Source organism: Lutjanus erythropterus, chromosome 4 (assembly GCF_056507025.1).
Source record: "Lutjanus erythropterus isolate fLutEry1 chromosome 4, fLutEry1.hap2, whole genome shotgun sequence".
NCBI lineage: Eukaryota > Metazoa > Chordata > Actinopteri > Lutjaniformes > Lutjanidae > Lutjanus > Lutjanus erythropterus.
The window spans coordinates 21,518,878-21,538,122 of NC_139320.1; the positions used below are offsets into that span (position 1 = coordinate 21,518,878).

At 39.8% G+C, this 19,245-nt stretch overlaps 1 protein-coding gene across 1 annotated transcript in view; it reads right to left on the minus strand.

Annotated features, from left to right (window-relative positions):
* The window catches only part of si (sucrase-isomaltase), a 96,969-nt gene that overhangs the window by 14,462 nt on the left and 63,262 nt on the right, over positions 1-19,245 (minus strand). Inside the window, exons 32-45 of the mRNA XM_084717328.1 lie at positions 16,287-16,415; positions 15,592-15,705; positions 15,397-15,459; positions 15,088-15,204; positions 14,914-15,004; positions 14,654-14,792; positions 12,662-12,795; positions 12,430-12,464; positions 11,839-11,955; positions 4,364-4,512; positions 3,526-3,610; positions 3,257-3,313; positions 1,011-1,135; positions 181-269 (exon numbers count right to left, since the gene is read on the minus strand). Coding sequence (XP_084573454.1) covers positions 181-269; positions 1,011-1,135; positions 3,257-3,313; positions 3,526-3,610; positions 4,364-4,512; positions 11,839-11,955; positions 12,430-12,464; positions 12,662-12,795; positions 14,654-14,792; positions 14,914-15,004; positions 15,088-15,204; positions 15,397-15,459; positions 15,592-15,705; positions 16,287-16,415 — 1,444 coding nt within the window. The remainder of the gene's footprint in view (positions 1-180; positions 270-1,010; positions 1,136-3,256; positions 3,314-3,525; positions 3,611-4,363; positions 4,513-11,838; positions 11,956-12,429; positions 12,465-12,661; positions 12,796-14,653; positions 14,793-14,913; positions 15,005-15,087; positions 15,205-15,396; positions 15,460-15,591; positions 15,706-16,286; positions 16,416-19,245) is intronic.

A 19,245-nucleotide genomic window follows, 5' to 3' on the forward strand; every position in this document is an offset into this window, starting at 1 on the left:
TGAAATTTTAATTTATTATCACTAATATATGCTTTTATACCAGCAAAAGGATATTACCTGCATGAACTGACTATCAGGGATAATCAGTCCTTAAACACACAGGAAAGAAAATTGCATTTTTATACTATTCTCCATGTGAGTGCATGTGTGTAGGTGTTCAAAGGTGACCCTTTCACTTACCTATTCCTTCTCCATCGTCCCAGAAGAGCGATCCTTGAGCAGTGCCACTGTCGCTCAGGGCAACGATCAGTCCTAAAGGATTCTTCCGACTGAAACAAAACGGGTAGAGAGGGATATAGCATATTGCTAAAGGACAACATCTATTTATACCTGCTGCTGAGGACAAATACATTAACATTCCTGCTGGGGGCATCCACCTGATCTCAGTGCTGCTGGAACACTTATCACCCTCTAACCGTCTCTCCCTCTCATGATCACCACCTCTTTCTGTGACACACACTAACGATCATAGATGACATTCATTTTGTTGTGTGTCGGTCATACATGGCAAAGTCTTTGAAGAGCACTTTATATTAAGAGGTGTGCATACGACTGCCATGACACTGTCACAACCATGCCATGACCTGACCATGACCCTGTCATGAACAGGAGTTTTTATAAATGTTTATGACTACTGTCACCAGGTGTCATTCAGTCAATTATGTCATTTTAAATGCAAAGTTGATTATGCATTGATTACGCAGCACCTGATGAGAGCAGTCAGAAACATTTATAAAGACGCCTTCATGTACAATGTCAGGGTCATGGTCAGGTCATGACATGATTACGACAGTTTAATGACAACCTTATGCACGTCCTTTCAAATAAAGTGTTTCTAAGAACTCAAACACACAGAAAAATACACACATATGTATCCTCTGGCACTCGATCTGACTGCATAGGCATTAGGTGGAGACAGGAAACACACACACTTCACACCACACACACAAGGTGCTGACCTGTAGCTGTTTGCTGTCACGATGCGTCAGCCATGATGTGTGTGCACTTACCTGAAATGTGTGTTGCTCTCTGGTTTCTGCTTGGGTATGATATAATCTCCTCTGATATGAAGGTTAATATGGTTTAAGGGTGTGGGCATCGTCATCATTTGGCCGCGCACTCCAACTTCTTTGCCCTGATGGAAGCAGAAATAATTACATACTATTAAAGTACCAGAAATACTATAGGTAATGAAACTTTGATTCATTTTATTCAACAATTCCTTTGTGGGAAATTGGCATTTCTGCGCCAATAAATCACAAGGCACGTAGTAAAATATGTGACATCTATAAAGGCTACATCGGAAACATTTCAGTAATTTATTACACGCCAAAAGAATTCTTTGAAAACTTATTTCTTTCCCCAGTGTTCTCCACTTTGTCCTTGGTCCTGTCTCTGCCCCTCTCAGTTTGCTGAGAGGACAAGTTTAATGGAGGTAACCACTCCTCTGCACCATCCCACGCCCCAATGCGTACTGTTGTTTCTTGTGTTTTGTTTGGCTTTATGATGCTGTCTAACAGATGGGGAGTCCCCTAGCTAGAAAGAGACAGAGCGATTGGATGTTTGTTTTTGTCATCAAGGCGCCTTCTGCAGTTGTTGAGCTGCAACTCCTTAATGATGTTGTCAAAGATTTCTCTTGTTAATATTGTCATTTGGGCTTTTGTTGTAGTTTTAGTCTCTTTCCTTTTGAACCTGGACATATTTTCATATCCTATCTGCAACATAACATATTATTCACATGCATATTTTGTCATATTAGGAATATTATCAAAGTGCATCCATGTTATGCATACACTAATCAGCCAGACATTTTGTTACCTCTTCCAATAATAGACACTGTAGCTCTACTGTATTTTCAGTTCTATCTGCTGTTTTGTGACACCAGGTGAGCTTTACATTTGCCATTTACTTTTGTTAGAACTGCTCTAAATGTAAGTTGCCTTGAAGAAAAATAAGCACCACCTGTCTTTTGACCATAATGTGATGATGACAGAGCAAACCCCAGAACAAGAGGCTGCTTCTAGCAACAATCCGCGGTCACATCTGGCCACACTTTTTATATCGAAAACTTAACAAGACAGTTACTTGATGACGTGTTTGCTCTGCCTCCCAAAAATATTGAGATATTATTACTTACTTACTTAGTTACTTCCATAAGTCCTCCTTAGTTACTTTGCTGCACCTGTCAAGCTTTCCATTCTAGCACTGTATATATGGAATTTGATGGTTATAACGGTGACAGATTTACACTGAAATTGTTTGCAATTGTTGAAACACAAGGTCTTTGATTCCACAGAGAAGTAAACTGAAGCAGGCTTCTCATCTCTCACCGACAACTGTGGATTTTGTCAGCTAAAATGACGACTCTCGCAAGCAAATTTCATTAGTTTAGCTGGCTATTGTGAGCTACTGCTAATTCTTAAATTCCTTGAGTCAGCTGAGAAGTGTGTCTCCAGCAGTGCTGAGACAAGAACCCTGTAAAAGGGTTTGAAATATGAAAAGTTACTAAATATTAATGACAGAAAACTGGGCCAAAGCTAGCTTACATCCCAGCAAACACTGGTCAGATGGTGAAATCTGACATGTATACATATACAATACACAACAGAAATACACTCATTAACATGGGAAAAGGAAGCGCAGAGATTAGAGTAACCCAGCAGACCAGCATAACCGTGATTTTCTCATCAGGGATAAAAACTAAGCTAACCTGACTTACACCTGAAAGAGTGAGCAAGAGACAGATGCATAGTTGTCGGCCCGCCTTCAAACTGCTCCAGCCCACATCCTCCTCCTTAACGCCCCACATAACAAATTACAATCTACACCCTGAGAATAAGTCACGAGTTTGGTAAATGCAGTGGTATTTGGCTGGAAGCAACGTTACTGCAGCAGCTAGTAAGCCGGTGTTAGTCGGACATGCTAACACTAGCAGCTTATGTTAGAGCAGACAAAGACAAAGTTTAATCCATTCCTCACACATGTGCTCTTGTGTTTTAGGTTTTCGAACGACTGCAAAAAAGACGCCACCGTCTGAACACACGAGACACGGAGTATCGCTTGTCACACACCGCTTCAACATGTAGAGAAATACAAAGCTTGACAGGCGTACGGAGCCTTAGTTATGTGCTCCTTGAACTTTTACTTGAAGGTTTCTCACTTGAATCATTGGTAATAATCAAACTTTACTTTGTGTATCATTTTTCAGTACTCTACCCACCACTAGTCTTTCTAGTGGTTATGGACATGGACTTACCGTGTGGTAGTCATACCAGCGTGTTTTAGGAATATAGCCATCCACAAACGTGACTCCCTGTCAATCACAATGTCAGTTAATCAAAAGAAGTCCAAACAAATCATACAGAAATATAGGCAAAGGAGATGACTACATCTGATGTGACTGAAAAATTATATATGTGATATGTTTATATATAAACATCTATGATATGTTGTTTAAAGCATAATGATATAAGGAAAAGTGTAAAAGAAAAAAAAGCTGAAGAGTGTGTGTATGTGTGTGTATACCGGGTCGAGAGTAGGGGTGATGAGCAGGGCAGGTCCCCAGAGGAATTGCTTGTAGATATCCCATGTAGTTTTGTCATTCACAAACCTAGGAAACACCAGCACAGATGCCACTAAGCCTGACTGAAGAAATGAACGTCGCTGACGCTCTCTCCTGTGTCCTCAGCCCAGACGACTGTTCAAGTACTCATTCAGAATTCAATGGTTTGAAGATGCAAGCCAAATAACCCTGCCAGACTCACCCTGCCAGCTCCTTAAATACCATCTGTGACTTTAGAAGAGTCTCTTAAAATGAATAAATATGTCTTTTTTTTTCATACAGTTTCACACATTCACATCTGGGAGCTGCCAAGTATAGCCACAGTCATCTACGGTTGGCCTCTGAACAGTCTCACTGGAATTGAAACAGAAAAGTGCCTTGCTCAAGGGCTTCTTTATGGCAGCCGCTGTTGGAGGGAAGACACTTGTAATTTGTCCCAGCCTGTCAAGTTATTCAAATGAGCAGTAGCTAATAAGGGAGGCTTCGGTGGTAATATTTCAACAACTAGCTGAAAATTAGTTGTGCACTGAAACAGATTCATGCTAAAAACATCTTGAAGCACTTAAATGAAAGCTCTACCTAAACTGGTTTGTAGTCCAGCAACCACCTCATGTGATATTCTGCATCCTAATCAGACGTAATGTAGTATAAAATCAGTTTATCTTGGCAGTAAATCAAGGGAAACGATCCATCCTGGTACCAACTTAACGATCTGATGATGAAGTGATTACATGCAATGCTCAAGCCATGATGTTAGCAGAAAAAGATAAGAACGGTGTGTGTTGTGTGGTCTGTGCTTACTCATGCAAGAGCGGTCTGACCACTGTGCTTCCTTTGGTGTGAGCCTCGTACATCAGCGTGTACAAGTAGGGCAGGAGGGTGTAACGGATGTTCAAGACGTCCCGGGATGCCTCGGCGAAGGAAGCATCCCAAGCAACAGGATCTTGTCTCTGATGGAAAACAGTATTAAGACAGGTTAACCAAAATGAACAGCATTAAATATGTTATATATGTGTGTTGAAAGAGGATTTCGGCTTTTTGGAATTTGGAACTATCTATCAGACAGCACGTGTGAAGTGCTACAAAGATAACAGCCATTGATTTTTCTGGCCGGAATGACACCTCTTGCTGCCAGATTTCATCAGGTGTACCTTGCTAGCTAATTGAGTTAACGTTAGCTACAGCTACTTAATTCAAAATGTGATCTTCACACACTCGGTAGCTCAGTTGGTAGTGTGTTTTTTTCCCCATGTACTGTGGTGCGTCCTCTGCAGTGGCTATAGGTTTGACTCCTGCCTACAGCCCTTTGTTGCACACTCTCTCGTCCTCCTTCCTGTAATATCTTCAGCTGTTATATGAGTAAAAGGCATAAAAAGCCCAAAAGAATATTTTAAAAAGGAAAATGCACACATGATATTGAGCTGAAAGGGTAAAGTTGCATGTATCAGGCAAAAAGTCAGCATCCTCCCCAGTGATGGTCCATGTAGAATGGAATACTGAAACACGTTTCTTCTTTTAGTTTTTATTTTAGTCCGTGATTATTAAAAAGAAAAATGTAAGATCACACTGCAACCAAACAGCACCATGTTAGAAACATGATGCTAGTTATCTAATGTTTTGCTAACATTAGCTACCAGAAAATATGAGCCTAAACGTCACTTTTGCAGGAAAAGGAAAAAGTTGTCCGAGGTACCAAGTTTGCTTAACTGTTATTGAAGCACAGCGCAAAACTAGCTGGAATTAGGACGGGTCAACTGTTACCTTGCCCTGTAACTAACTATAATGGTTAACTGGGGTTACAGTCTTTATTTGATAGGTACAGCAGAAGATATGACAGGAAAGGGGGTAGAGAGAGGGGATGCAGCAAATGTGCTGTAGGTGGAAGTCGAACCGGTGGCCGCCGCAGAGGACTGATAGCCTCAGTACATGGGGTACATGGTCCACCCACTGAGCTACAGAGGCGCCCCACAATTCACATTTTTTTTTAAAAAAAAGCTCCCCTTTGTGACAGCTCTTCCTGGAGAGTTAAGGATAAGGCACTATCATGCTCTTTATTAGAGCCCCATGCACCCAGCTTGAGAAGCCTTCTGTAGTTACAATTGCTAAGCTATGATTGGACAACTGCTGCTTGAGGGAGATGTTCAGCTTATCAGGCGATCCTGTAGCTGACATACAGGTGGACAACCTGTTTTAGGGAATACAAAAAGCAAAAAGACGAAATACCTGTGCAACATCCACTGACTGAGATTGTTTATGTGTAGCTAGAGACAAGTGCTCAGTACTTGAGCAAACAGATTCACTGTTTCAATAGATACACACTTCAAAAGCTCTGTCTATGGTTCATTTCTCTCAGTTACAAGTACAGATACACACAGACGTGCAGGGGTATGCAGAAAAAAAGCCAGCGGAGGATGAATGTATTACTTTTAGATTTGCCTGCTGTGAAATAAATGTACATTTACACACAGCTGCGTTTTTCCTATCTTGTCATTGTGTTTGCAGCATTGACTCTCCCCTATTTGGATTTCACAACATGCTGAAAATGAACAACTAAAATATTACCATGCGCAGAGAGAGACTGACAGCATCGCTGGCTAGTTTGTAGCACACCAGAAATACTCAAATGGCCTGTGTGCATTTATAGGCTACTGATAAATGATGCCCAAACTACTCTGTCCCACACTGTACTGACATTTACCTCATTTTAATTGGCAACAAGTGTCCCCTTAAGAGACAAGGACAGAAAAAGAGGACACAGTGTACTGTCATTCTGTAGATATGGGCCAATCTAAATGTATTAGCTCATTTTCTGGAACTGTATTGAGGACAATAATAAGTCTGGTCATGTGTACACGTACACACACACACACACACACACACACACACACACACACACACACACACACACACAGAGGATCATGAAGATTTTCTTCTGAAGCGTGTCAACACCATATGCTCCTCCCTATGATACTGTGTGCTTATGTGTCTTGGTGTGTACTGAATTTGCATATAAATGTGTGTGTGTGTTTGGGGGAGAATCTGTTTGCATGTGTCTCCTGTCTCAATTTAAGAAAAAAAAAAATCACAAGATACTATCATAAAAATCATCACAGGGACCAATAAAATGACAGACATTTTCTTCCCAGCTGCAATTTAGCTGGGTCAGATTTGATAATAGTTATTAACTGTAGCCCAGTGGTTACTAAGTACAGCTCTAACAGCACATGATTGAATACAGAACATTTCCATTATCTTATGACCTTAGGAGTTTACCAGATTATCATTTAATTTTCTGAGGAAATTTACAAGATTGTAATTATCTGGAAACCCAGGAGTTCTTCTACCTGCCTCCCTTTTTAGTAACCCTCCTCTTGCACCCACATGCCTTACAATCAGATGTGTTCAACAGGAAGTAATTACCGTGGTAAGTTGCGTGTGTGTGTATGACAGAGATAGAAAGAGAGAGACTGATCAAATGAATGTGAATGAGTATGAGCCTGCTTTGCTTTTACAGTTGAAGGGGACAGATACAGTTCCAGTGCCTGACAGAACCCAACCTGGAGGAGACAAACTATCAGGTTTCAAGTGGTTTTGCTCCATAAAGCGTCAGGCTCAAGTCAGGTTTGTCTGTGTTAAAATGTAATTTATTAAGACATTCCTCTCTTATTTCCCCTCATCTCAATTCCAATCATGCATGTCATGAGTTGCAAGCACATACGCAATACCCAGTGGGAAGAAGGAAGAGAGACAGAACGAAGCACTGAATTAGCCTGGTGAGCTAATCATCAGTACTGGATGTCAGCTGCTAAATATGCAATGACTTGACTTCACAGCTAACAAGCTGTTCTGATTAGATAAAAAAAATCTACTTTTTCAAACTCAAATTTTAAGCATTTGGCAGTGTGTTCTTCATATGATGTCAGTTTTCCTTAAAATTAGATTTAAAAAAAAGTAGCAACATATCACCTTGTTTACAGTATCACAATATATTTAATCAGAACCCCTCTATTGTGATATGTATCGTATCGCCAGATTTTTGCCAAGAGAAAGATTTATTGTCCTCTGATAGAGGAAATTCGCTCTCACAGCCTATACACTCATGAGAAACACTTGAGGAACAACACAAAAACAGCCACAATAGTAGAGTACAGTGGACAGTACAGTACAGCCCTATCTAATATATGATTGGTTGATAAATGGCAACGGTGACAATCAGCGCCTTTCTGAAAAGTACAGAGATTTTAAATGAGAAGTGCTTGAAGCAGCTGCACAAAAAAGGCTGAGCGCTTTTTCTCTAACCAACCTCATGCTGCCGCATACGCTCTCTTCATTAGAAACAACTGAAAAAAAAACGCTCAGAAAAAAGACGCCAAGTGGACACTAAGGTCCTTAGACAGCTGACAAAGTCCAACAAAGGTCAGACGCTCAGTTTAGCGCTCAAAAAGCATTCAATCAAGACGGTCTACCCACTTTTGTAAAAAAGCTAGGAAGTCACAAACAGGATTTTCTCCCAAAAACGCGCTTTGTACTTTTTTAACATTCAGTCACACAAATCTTGCATGACTTGACACTTACACCACTGTCTGTTGGGCCCTCAAGGTAGACTTTTCATCTGCGGAAAACCAGAGGAGGGATTGATAAAGAGATGAGAGCAGGGAGTGCTGAAGACTGAGGAGCAGACAGAGAATCCATCTTATGAATTCTCCTAATTTATAGCCACATTTATAGGTGGCAAAAGGCCTTGTGACACACACTGATTGTAGACAGATATGTTCGTGCGTGCGCGCGCAGACTCGCGCTCGTGGGCCTCGAGGAAAAATGAGGTTATCTGGCTGTGTCAGCCCTTCTCATCTTTTCTCTTCTCTACTTGGTCTTCATTTATCTGTCTGAAATCTACTCCCTCAGCCCATCTCATAAACCTCTGAGTTTTTGTTTTGCATTGCAGAGCTCGCATCATAAAAAGAAAATATATTTAGACAAACAATATACCCCTTTGGGTGAATAACAATACACATGACTCGAATATGACTACACTGCTGAAATTGGCGGAGAATATATCCTGTTTAATTAATTTTGCATTGTTCTGACGTGACTGTGGACACTGCAGTATATTGCTGGTGCAGTGAAATTATCTCAAGGTCAACAGTGAAAGTTGTCTGAGGGCAAAGAGACACTAGGCGTGACGGAGCTCTGGGAATGACTCTGCAAAAACTCCACTCTCTCTGTCTCTCTCTCCACTGTCTCTGACCTTGTGTACCCTCCGGCCCGGTTTGTGGTGTTAATACTTTGTTGTCAAATGCCTTGTTAAGCAGACCGGAGGTTACAGTCACTAACCGTCTGATGATTGGGGATTTTATATGGGTGACTGCAAAAATAATACAGTTTTTACAGTAGACTACATAAATAGCTGACCTTGATTTCCTTTTTCCTCCCATCTCCCAGACTTGGCTTGAGTGTTTTTTTCCTCCTCCTCTCTCACATCCTTTTCTGACTTGATCGCAGGTGTTTCAAAATTGTTTATTCAGCCTCGTCCCAGCTCTCACATCCTTATCACTGCCCTGTGTCGCTACCATTTAACTTGCTAAATTGCCATCTTGTTTTATTCTCTGCCAATTTTATCCCTCATCATTTTTTTTTCTTTTTCTCTGTCTCACAGCCTATGAACGCCTCTTCCCTGTTCCTTTATCTGAAACTGCTTGTCAGTATTTCTGACTTCCTGATCTGCTTCTTCTTTTTACTTCTACACTCTTTGAAACAATGGTTCCAAAGGGGTTCCTCCTGAAGGGCTGTCGTTCCGCTCAGAACCATAAGGGTTAATAAGGATTCCATTAAGAACCCTGTCAATCCACGGAACCGTTTTTGAAAGGACTGTTTTAAAGAACTCTTTCGTTAAGGGTGGTTTTTACCATAATATAAATGTGGAGGTGGAGTCTAGATAGAACCCTTGGGATATAAAAAAAAATCGAAGTAAAACCTTTTGGGTAGATTCTAGATAAACCATTGGAATATAAAAGGGTTCTTAGAAAACCCCCCTGGGTGGTCTCTAGATAAAATCCTTGGAATATACAAAGTTTCTTGGTAGAATCTTTTTCTTAGCACCCTTAAAATCCCCAGACACGGATCTAGGTGAAACCTTTCACAGAGTTCTTAGTGTAACCCTTTATGTTGCATTTAAGGCACATCTCCAGTGGAATCTTTACAAAAGATTCTACCAGGAAACAAAGACGGTTCTCCTACGGGGACAAGGCGAAGAACCCTATAGGACTGTAGTAAGCACATTTATTTCTAAGAGTGCATTTGGTATAAATACCTTCAGTCCTGTCCCACTGATTCCGTCTCTATCCCTCTTACTTTTTTCTCTTCCTGACTTTGTCTCTTGCTCTCAAACTGTCATTTTGTGCCGCCCCCCCCTCTCCTGCCCTGTGTGTGTTTTTCCTATCAATTTTCTCCATGTTTAAACACCCATTTGCAAGCCATTATTAAATGATTGGAATCATGGGGTGTATGTGTGAGTGGAGTGGAGGTTAGGTGGTGTGCAGCGGTGCCCAGATCACCTTGAGAATTCAATTATATCCCTACTCCATGCCGTTAAAAAGCACAGGCACTGACACACACACACACACACACACACACATATCTGTGTCCTGTCTAGTATTGCAGACTCCAGTGCAGAGAAAGTTCGCCCGGTGGGATCGATCTCCGGACGGGCGTTATTGGATTTCTCAGATGTGTTCCAACGCTCTTAAAGGTCACCGCTAGAATGAATGCCACCGACACTACACCACCAAACAGGTCTATCTTTTTGTGTGTTTGTGTATGTCAGCTGCAGATTAAGAGAGAGATGGGTAGAGAAAGCAACATTTTTTTGCAAACAAAAGGAGTGGTGGTAAATCCCCTTGATTTCAGAGCACAAGAACATGCCAGGCAGATTTCTGGTCATCTCATAAGCAACAGTGAGAACCAGCCTGGTGTCATTTCAGGTCACTGAAATCAGCTCTCATACAGTTTGAAAGCATTTGTCCTCTGTTGCCAGGTTGTAAAGAAGAATATGTACATTTAGAATGAATTCAGAAACAATTGTGTTGCCTAATTTGCCTGCTATTCTAAATTATTACTCACTGGAAATATACTGTATCAACCTTTTTCATGGGATTGCTGGAATTTTTCCCCATTAGGGATGCAACAATATATTGAATATTGAAATATCGCAATAAAACAATGTCTCAAGAGGAGTGTGCCAATATATATTGTGATTTTACATGGCTAATCATTGTATTTTATTATTTTTATTTTATTTTACAAAAGCACTCTGCCTTACTGCTGTATTGTTTTTGCTGTGTAATTGTAATTCGAGAACTCACTGCCAGACAATTTGTGCTAATTTTTTGCACATGCCACTTTTATTCTATTTAATTAAAGAAGGAAAGCAGAAGCAATTTAAGTTAAAAGAAAAAAAAATATGTACACATCACATTTATTATTTAATAGATGACATATTTTCAAGTTGTCATTTTTTTTGTTTGTTTTTTTAATATTGTGATTAATATTGTATTGTGTTTTTTTTTATCATGGTATTACTGTACTGTGAGATTTTGGTATTGTTACATCTCTATCACCCATAAATTAAACTTGAAATGTGCAAGAGAAGTGAAAATCTCGCTGCCCACTGATCATCTGGGGATTTCTAAATGCAAGATAGTTGCTTGATCTGTGGTCAGAACGGCCACTAACAAACTTTTTTCAATGACATGCCTTACATATTCTTACCAGAAATCCTCTGCCCTCATTCTCCTCAGTAGTAAGCATGCGATGTGAAGGGGCCGCCCTTAAGACTTTAAATTGGTTTGGCAAAGGTGTTTTTTTTAATTCTCTAATTGTTTCCAACCAATTTTAGTAAGAAAAGCTGGCAGATTGTCCTCAGTCTCTACTGAGCGAAGCTTTCAGAGACTGACTCGTGAGTCTCTGTAGGTGCAGCTGTAGGCACTTCACTCATGAAATGGGAGTAAAATGCGTACATCATCTCAACTCCCAGCATAACAGTAAACCTAACAAAGATTTGTGGACTGGACCATGATTTTAATGATCACTTTGAGTTTAAAAAGTTGGCTTGAATACACAGAAGTAACAGTGGTTGAGTTATGGCTCCTGCTTGGCCAACGGCATGAAACAAACAAACCCAAATAAGAGCAAAAGTAAATAAGAAAAAACTGAATTTAAGTGGGTTTACAGGCCAGTACATCAGCTTTGTGCGTGTCTCCTGATTTGGCCTCACTCACCGGGTTACCCTTGCCGTTGTGGTTGCGTGAGTATGGATAGAAGGCACCCAGCTGCATCCAGCGAAGACACATCTCATAATCAGCCTTATTAAAGAACCCGCATATGTCTGCCCCGGTCTGAAAGAGAGAGACTGAGTGGAACTTTTGTTGCAAGCATCATGTTTCTGCATAGGTGACCCTGGGGCAGAGCTGAGGGCGTGCAAATGATTTACCATACAGGGATCGATAAGGTGTCCGGTTATAATTATTATTAGGAGGTGAGAGACCACAGAAGGACAGTATTTGAGGGACAGAGGAGAGGAGACAAAGAGACAAAGGGGCAAAAACAGGACAACACTGTAGAAAAGCTTATGTAAAGACTAATCAATTAATAACAAATGTATACGGGTCATGACAGACTAGCTTTAGGTCTCTCGGTTGGGGTGGGGCTCGTAACAACATGCTTCACATTGTATCTCAAGATGTCCTTTGATCAAAGGGTCTAGCAAACAAAATAACATCACTCAGGCTGCTGTAATCTACTTAGAGAGGACAAGGTCACATCAATGAGATTATGTCTTGTCAAAACCAAGATCAGATGATGATACTTACGTAAGGGATGCCAAACAGACTGAACTCCATCATGCCTGCAGAACAAAGGAAAACGGGGAGTTATGCCAAATTAAAGATTCCTTTTTTTTTTCTTTTCTACGTCGCTCTTTTTACAACCATGTGTGCATAAGTGTACAAGACCCTGTTACTATCAGATCACTGGTCACATTTCCATCATCACAAGTGTTGTTGTATCCAGAAAAGGATATTTACAGTATATATCTATATGTACCTATAATGGATTTGTGTAGCTGGTCCCAGCTGGCAAAGTTGTCTCCCAGCCAATGTCCAGCCCATTTTCCACTGGACGGATATGTGGACCTGGTCACCACTATGCCTCTTTTACCTGTCACTTCCAACAGGGCACTGCAGAGAGAGAGAAGAGACTCAGGGATTTGTCTTACCCATACTATACATACATAAACTAGCAACAACTAGAATGTAAAAGTGTCCCCTCCCTCTTAAACAAAGTATATTCATTTTAGAGGGGAATTAGCCAATTAATTCTGACGGTAAAAATCAGCACGGTGCTAAAATGAAACAATTCCTGAGCTAAAGCACCTGGGCTCGAGGCCCAGTGGTGTCGAGCATCCCCAGGCTCCTTCATAGCTAACTTTGCAATCTGGCCTCCCCGTGGTGAGAGGAAAATGTCACCGCAAGGACCAATGTAGTTTCACATTGGTGATTATTATCATAAAGATTTGATGAGACTGTATTTCTGTGGATAGCTGGAAGATACCAGTTATGCATCTCCTGTGGCTGATCTTCCTCCTACATGTGTTTGCAATGATAGTTCCTGCTCTTCCTCTTCTCCTTTTTCTTCACCTACATCTAATGTGACTGTCTTTAGATTATATGGCTTTGAGATTATTATGCCAATTTGTTTACTTCCAAATGTGATTTGGTCCAGTTTTTTTTTTTTTTTTGGATCATGCACATCTATCATATGTTGTTTCCTGTTTTTTTTCATTTTAATATAATGATAATATGCTGAAAAGAAAACCCAATTTTGAAGCTGTTTAAAAGATGCTGTTGGGTGATTTGTAAAAGTAAAATACAGTGGCAGCTTAAGTTAGCTAATATTAGCAAAATGCTATCTAACTAGTACGCTAACGATTCATGTTGATTAGCTAGCAAGTTAAATGTGCATTGTGCCAACATACGCTATCAGATCTAACTAGCTAGCTAAAGAATGATACCAGCTAGTGTTTTGCTAAGCTGAGATGTGACTATATGTCACTTTTACAGCCTAGCACATAGCATATGTCAGTAAGAAAGTTGACCAAAGTTGGGAACAGTCAATTATAAAGATTACCTGCCCTCTTACCATTCATGTCTGAACAGATACAGTACTGATACTATTACCTGAAATTAAGTACTCGCTATGTTTTAAATTGAGTTTCAAATTTAGTTGTAAAACAAAAAACTTCTCAATTTCGATCAATTTGCACATTTTGTTGTTTATATAGAACATTTTACATACTACATATAATAAATTCCCTGTTAATAGTACGCAACTGACAATTACTGATTTCATACAAAGGTATCGGACACACTAATAAATCTCACATACTGTTTTAGCGTACCAAACAGCATGTTGGTGAGCAATTTCAGACACAGCCAGAGGTTGAGTGTATAAATGAGATAGTAAAATGCTAAGTTTATGCCAATCAAGATTGCGGGAAAAGCCCAGTTATCTCCTTAACTTATAAAACTAGAAAATCAATCACCTAAGAATGACGCCTGAAGATGTTGATGCCTCACTTAAAGTCTTGTGGTCAATGGCGGGGTTAAACGTTGGTGCTGGCTGCAGTTGTGGTAACGTTAGCTGTTAGCTGCTGCCGGGGATTTGACTTTCAGACAATCAAACACGGCGCGCTCTTTAACTTTTAGACTGTTTGGTAAGATGTGTTGCCTTGACCAGCTTTGCATTTCACTTTACAAATTTGCAGCAAAAGTTGTCTCTGTTGCATTTTGAATAGTTTAACCACACTTGTGACCACTTTCGGCTCACCATTTGCCTGACTCTGATTTACGTAGATTGATTAACATTAATCGGTGCGCGGCAGTACCACTGTATTTTGGTCTGTACCCTTAAAAGTTTTGTACACAATCCTGCTCTTACAGGTGATATATTTACTTGCTGAGTAGGACTAATGCAAAGAAACATGCAGGCAGATAAACACACACATATACACCGACATATGAGTACATATTCACTTACTCATAGGTGGGTTTGGCGTGGGACCAGCCATAGAGGTTGTGGACATCATAGTGTTTGACCTTCTTTCCATCACTGAGTATCTGCTCGCTGTTCATGCACAGAGTCTTATGGTTTAAGCCAAGATGTTTAGACTCCAAGGCTTTTGGAAACATACAAAAAGCATTCAATTTTTTAAAGTCATTCTCTTAATGTTAGCATCATAGCTTAATAATCTATTTACAGCGTGAGGAGAACCAGGTAGAGAATTCTGTGTGTCTTACGTGGCATATAAGGAGGGTTCTCTAAGAGTGGATCACCAAGACAATTCCCTCCAACTGTGCCATGGACAAAACTGGCCGGCTCATTCATGTCCTTCAGATGAAGACATGGTAGTGAAAAGAAAATCATGCAGATTAAGGTTACTTTATAAATTGTATTTCTTTAAGGTTACTCACAATCCAGATGCCATCAAACTTCGTGGTGTTATGATAGAAATCCAGGATCTCTTGTTTCCACCACACTGCTGTCGAGTTACGGAAGAAGTCGGGGAATGCTGTGTATGCCCTGTATTTCTGGAAACGAGAATGTCAAACGATCAGAAAATGAAATGCTGAAAACTTAACATCCCAGCCAAGTCCAAAAGAGCTCGTGCTGTAGTTCCCTAATGATGGGCAACTTCAGGCCATGTCTGAGAATTTTTAAGCATATGTTCCAATATGTCAGAATTTATGAAGTGGTATGTGTCAGGGTGATGAATACAGTACCTCGACTTGGGAATCCCAGTCCAGGGATTCATTTACTATGACATGAGGGTAATCTGGCCAGACCTACCAAAAAAAAAAGAAAAAAGAGGCACAATTACGCCAGAACACATACAATGGTTTAGATCTCTCTTTATTACTACGCTACATACTTGTATATTTGTCCATTTGTTTGTTTTCTCATTCATTCCTTCTTACCTTCCCCCACACAATGTCATCACTGAGGTTTTCAGGCCATTTGATGAAGACGTCCGCTGCTAAACCTCTGTCAAAGGCGGGGTAATTGGTCTCATTGCCTGAGATGGCTGGATCCTGGAATTATAATACACATAACTCTTAGTATTTAATTGTAATTGTATTGAGAGTAGCTATTCAATAATTTAACATTCAGCCTTCACAGATTTAAGCTTTAAATATTTTTAGACATTTAAAAAAATTTATACAACCCTGATTTCAAAAAAATGTTCAAACAGCTTGTTGCAACGTGAAAGACTGCAAAGTAAAAGCACATTCAGAAAAGCTGCCAACTTCTCTGGGCCTGAGCTCATCTGAAATGGACTGATGCAAAGTGGAAAAGTGTGCTGTGTTTCCACATTTCAAACTGTTTTTGGAAATCTTGGACATCACGTCCTACATGCTAAGGAGGAAAGGGACCATTCGGAATACGTTATATGTACTGTAAAACAATAAAGTTTATCAGTTTGGACATTAAACAGATGTCTTTGCACCATATTTAATTGAATGCAAATCATTGCATTCTAGTTTTATTTATGTTTTACACAGTATCCCAACTGCTTTGGAAATACAGTTGTGATATGTACACCTTCCTTGTGGTTGCTGAGTGGTGTCGACTCATGTTATTGTATCAATAGTTTAAAATATAATGGCATTACCAGAATGAAGATGAACCTCATGCCTTCTCCCCTCATGCTGTCAACCAGAGCTGGCAGGTTTTTAAAGTCCTTGTCCAGAACAAAGTCCAGCTGACGTTCCATGTAGTCAATGTCTGCATACTGTACATCCTGCAGCAGACACCAGTCAAAGGTCAAATTAAGTGAAGGTAAACTGAGTTTATTTTATTCAAATATCAGAAACAAACAGTACTCAATCTAACACATAGCAGCAATTTAAACAGCACTATAGGTCTTCTATATTGTGTTACTTACATGACAAAGTGTTCTGGCTGAATGGCTAGGGTTCTATCAAGAATCATTTGCATCTGAAAAACCCTTTTTTGTTTATTAAAGGTTCTTTGTAAGACTAAGGGCCCTATCGTACATCTTTCTTCATTTTTTGCCATGTATCCTAGATAGCAAATGCACTTGCACCGGGTCTGTGTGGCTGTGGGTGGAAGGTCTAAACAAACGTGGCGTGGCCCGGCACGTGGAACTCCCTTGGTGGATTCTAGATAAAATCATTGGAATATAAAAGCATTTTCATTAGAACCCCCTGGGTGTGTTCTTGTCAGCCCCCTTACAAGGTGAAAAGGTTCTGGATAGAACCTCCAGAGAGGGTTCTGGATATAGTTTTTAGAACACAGGGGGGTTGAACCGTTCAGGTGATTCAAGGTAAAACCTGTCACAGATAATTCTAGGTGTGACCCTTCATGCTGGTATCTTGGTAGAGATCGCTGCAAGGGTTCCAAGTTGAACTTTAAGAAAAGGTTCTAACAGGAACCAAAAAGGGTTCTCATATGGGGAGAGTGTGAGAGAGTGTAACGAGACATAACCTTTTTATTATTTCAATTAATTCCTTTACCTCTCAGAATTTTTCAGCTTGTTAAGAGTTGGTACACTATGTGAACATAATTAAAGTTCGAATTAATGGATGACTGCTGTGAGAATATGAAAATGAAGTAATTATTATAAATAATTGCACATTTTGCTTCAATGATGCCAAATGCTGGGATTCTACTCACAGATATGAAAAGTTTGTTTTGACATATGGTATGCAGCACCTGAGATATGAGAGAAGCGAGGGTTTCATTCACTTCTGGATGTTATTGCTTACAGTGAGAACAAAACTTCATCTGCTTTGGTTGCCTGGTGAGTCTGTGGCGCTTTAAGGTTGGTTAGCCTGTAAAGCGAGCTGATGTGTAGTCTTTAGAAGTAGCTGCATTTTCTGCTTCTTTCATTCCAGTTAATGATGTAGGATTCTTTTTGGCTGGCGTCAGCTCCTTGCAGGTTAGGGCTTTGTGGAAGCGTATTCTGGGGATCACTTGATTATCAATGGAAATTCTTATATTCTGCTCCGCATGATGAAGAGAATGGGATTCTGTCCTGTTTTTACATGTGGAATATCTTTCCGTGGTCAAACACAGCGCTCTCACGGATGGTTTTTACTTTCTGTTTTGCTACGGCCTTGGTTCCTTATTCTGTTTGGCAAAAATGTTATTTAAATGCGAAGCCCACATTTGATTGTCAGAGAGGATTACTGCTTCTGGTACAAAACTGGACATGTCTAGAGGCTGTGAAACCTACAATGGAATGGATTTCAAATGAAATTAGTGGTCACATTTCATTAGACTAACCTGGATGGACCCAATGTAATCTGTGGAATCAGTGTCTCCATTTTGCTTCATCCCAATAACTTCTTTTATCTAATTTATTTTTATGTAGTTATTGTCTGCATGTGAATGCAGAGAATCATATTGTAAAATAAGGCTGGATGCTGCACTGGATTTCCCTCAGGCCGAGTGCATGTCCCTGTCCTGCACAACCTACAACCGAACCTACAATAGAAGCTATCAGATTGCATTTGTTCAGATATGGGCAGTAAAATGATTTCTTGTGTTGAGACACTGATTGAATGAAATCTGTTTGGGCCAAAGTAGGCATACATACTGGAATTTAACTGGATAAGGGCAGCACCATCACGGTGGATGGATAGATGATTTTATTTGGTACGATGTCACTTGAATCTAAATTTGGATGGGAACATTTGAGGTAAGGATGTTTTTTTGTAGTGGTTTTTATGCTGACAATATTCTTTGGTAACATTTTATTTGATGGAGTGTGCATAAGATTGTCATTACACTGTCATAACCATGCTATGGCACTTCTCATGAACATAAGGGAGCCTTTATGAATGAATGAATGAATTTATGACTGTTATCATTAAGTGTCATTTTTAATGCAAAGTTGTTTGAAATGTTGTTGTTCATTGTTATGTAATTGTCAAACTTAAAGAAACTGTTTAGCTTTAGCTTTAGCATTACATTATACTGTCATATGTTGCTGGTTTTGACACTGGCCGTCATGAGATCATTTTAAATGTGTCATGAATATTTGACTTCAAGAAATATGGTACATTTTGGATTTGTCATAAAGGTGTCTTTAAATTTTATTACTCCAATCTAAATGCTTTTGCAAAAGTGTCATGAAAAATTTCCTTGACTTCACCTCAAGTGAACCAGCTAATGAGGTGGCTAGCTTCTCTGCTATCTGAGCTAACTAGCTAATGGCAGCTATAAATAAGCCCACGTTACCAACAAGTGAACCAGCTAACTAATATTTGCTCATTAGGTAGCTCCGTAAGCTAAATCACCATGGAACTGCACTCTGTCATCAAACTGGCCTTATAACATTTAATGACATGTTCGTGACAAGTCCAAATGGTACCACTTCAGTTCAGGAAACTATTCATGACACAGTTACAACAGCATTTGACAGTATAACAAAACTAAATGACATGTTTATGACAGAAAATTAAATGATTGACCAAATGACACTTAATAAGAAATGTCAACCATTAATAAAGACAGCTTCATTTTCTTGACAGGTGTCATGACATGGTTATGATATTGTAGTGACAGTCTTATGCACACCCCTTCAAACCATTCTGTTATGTCAC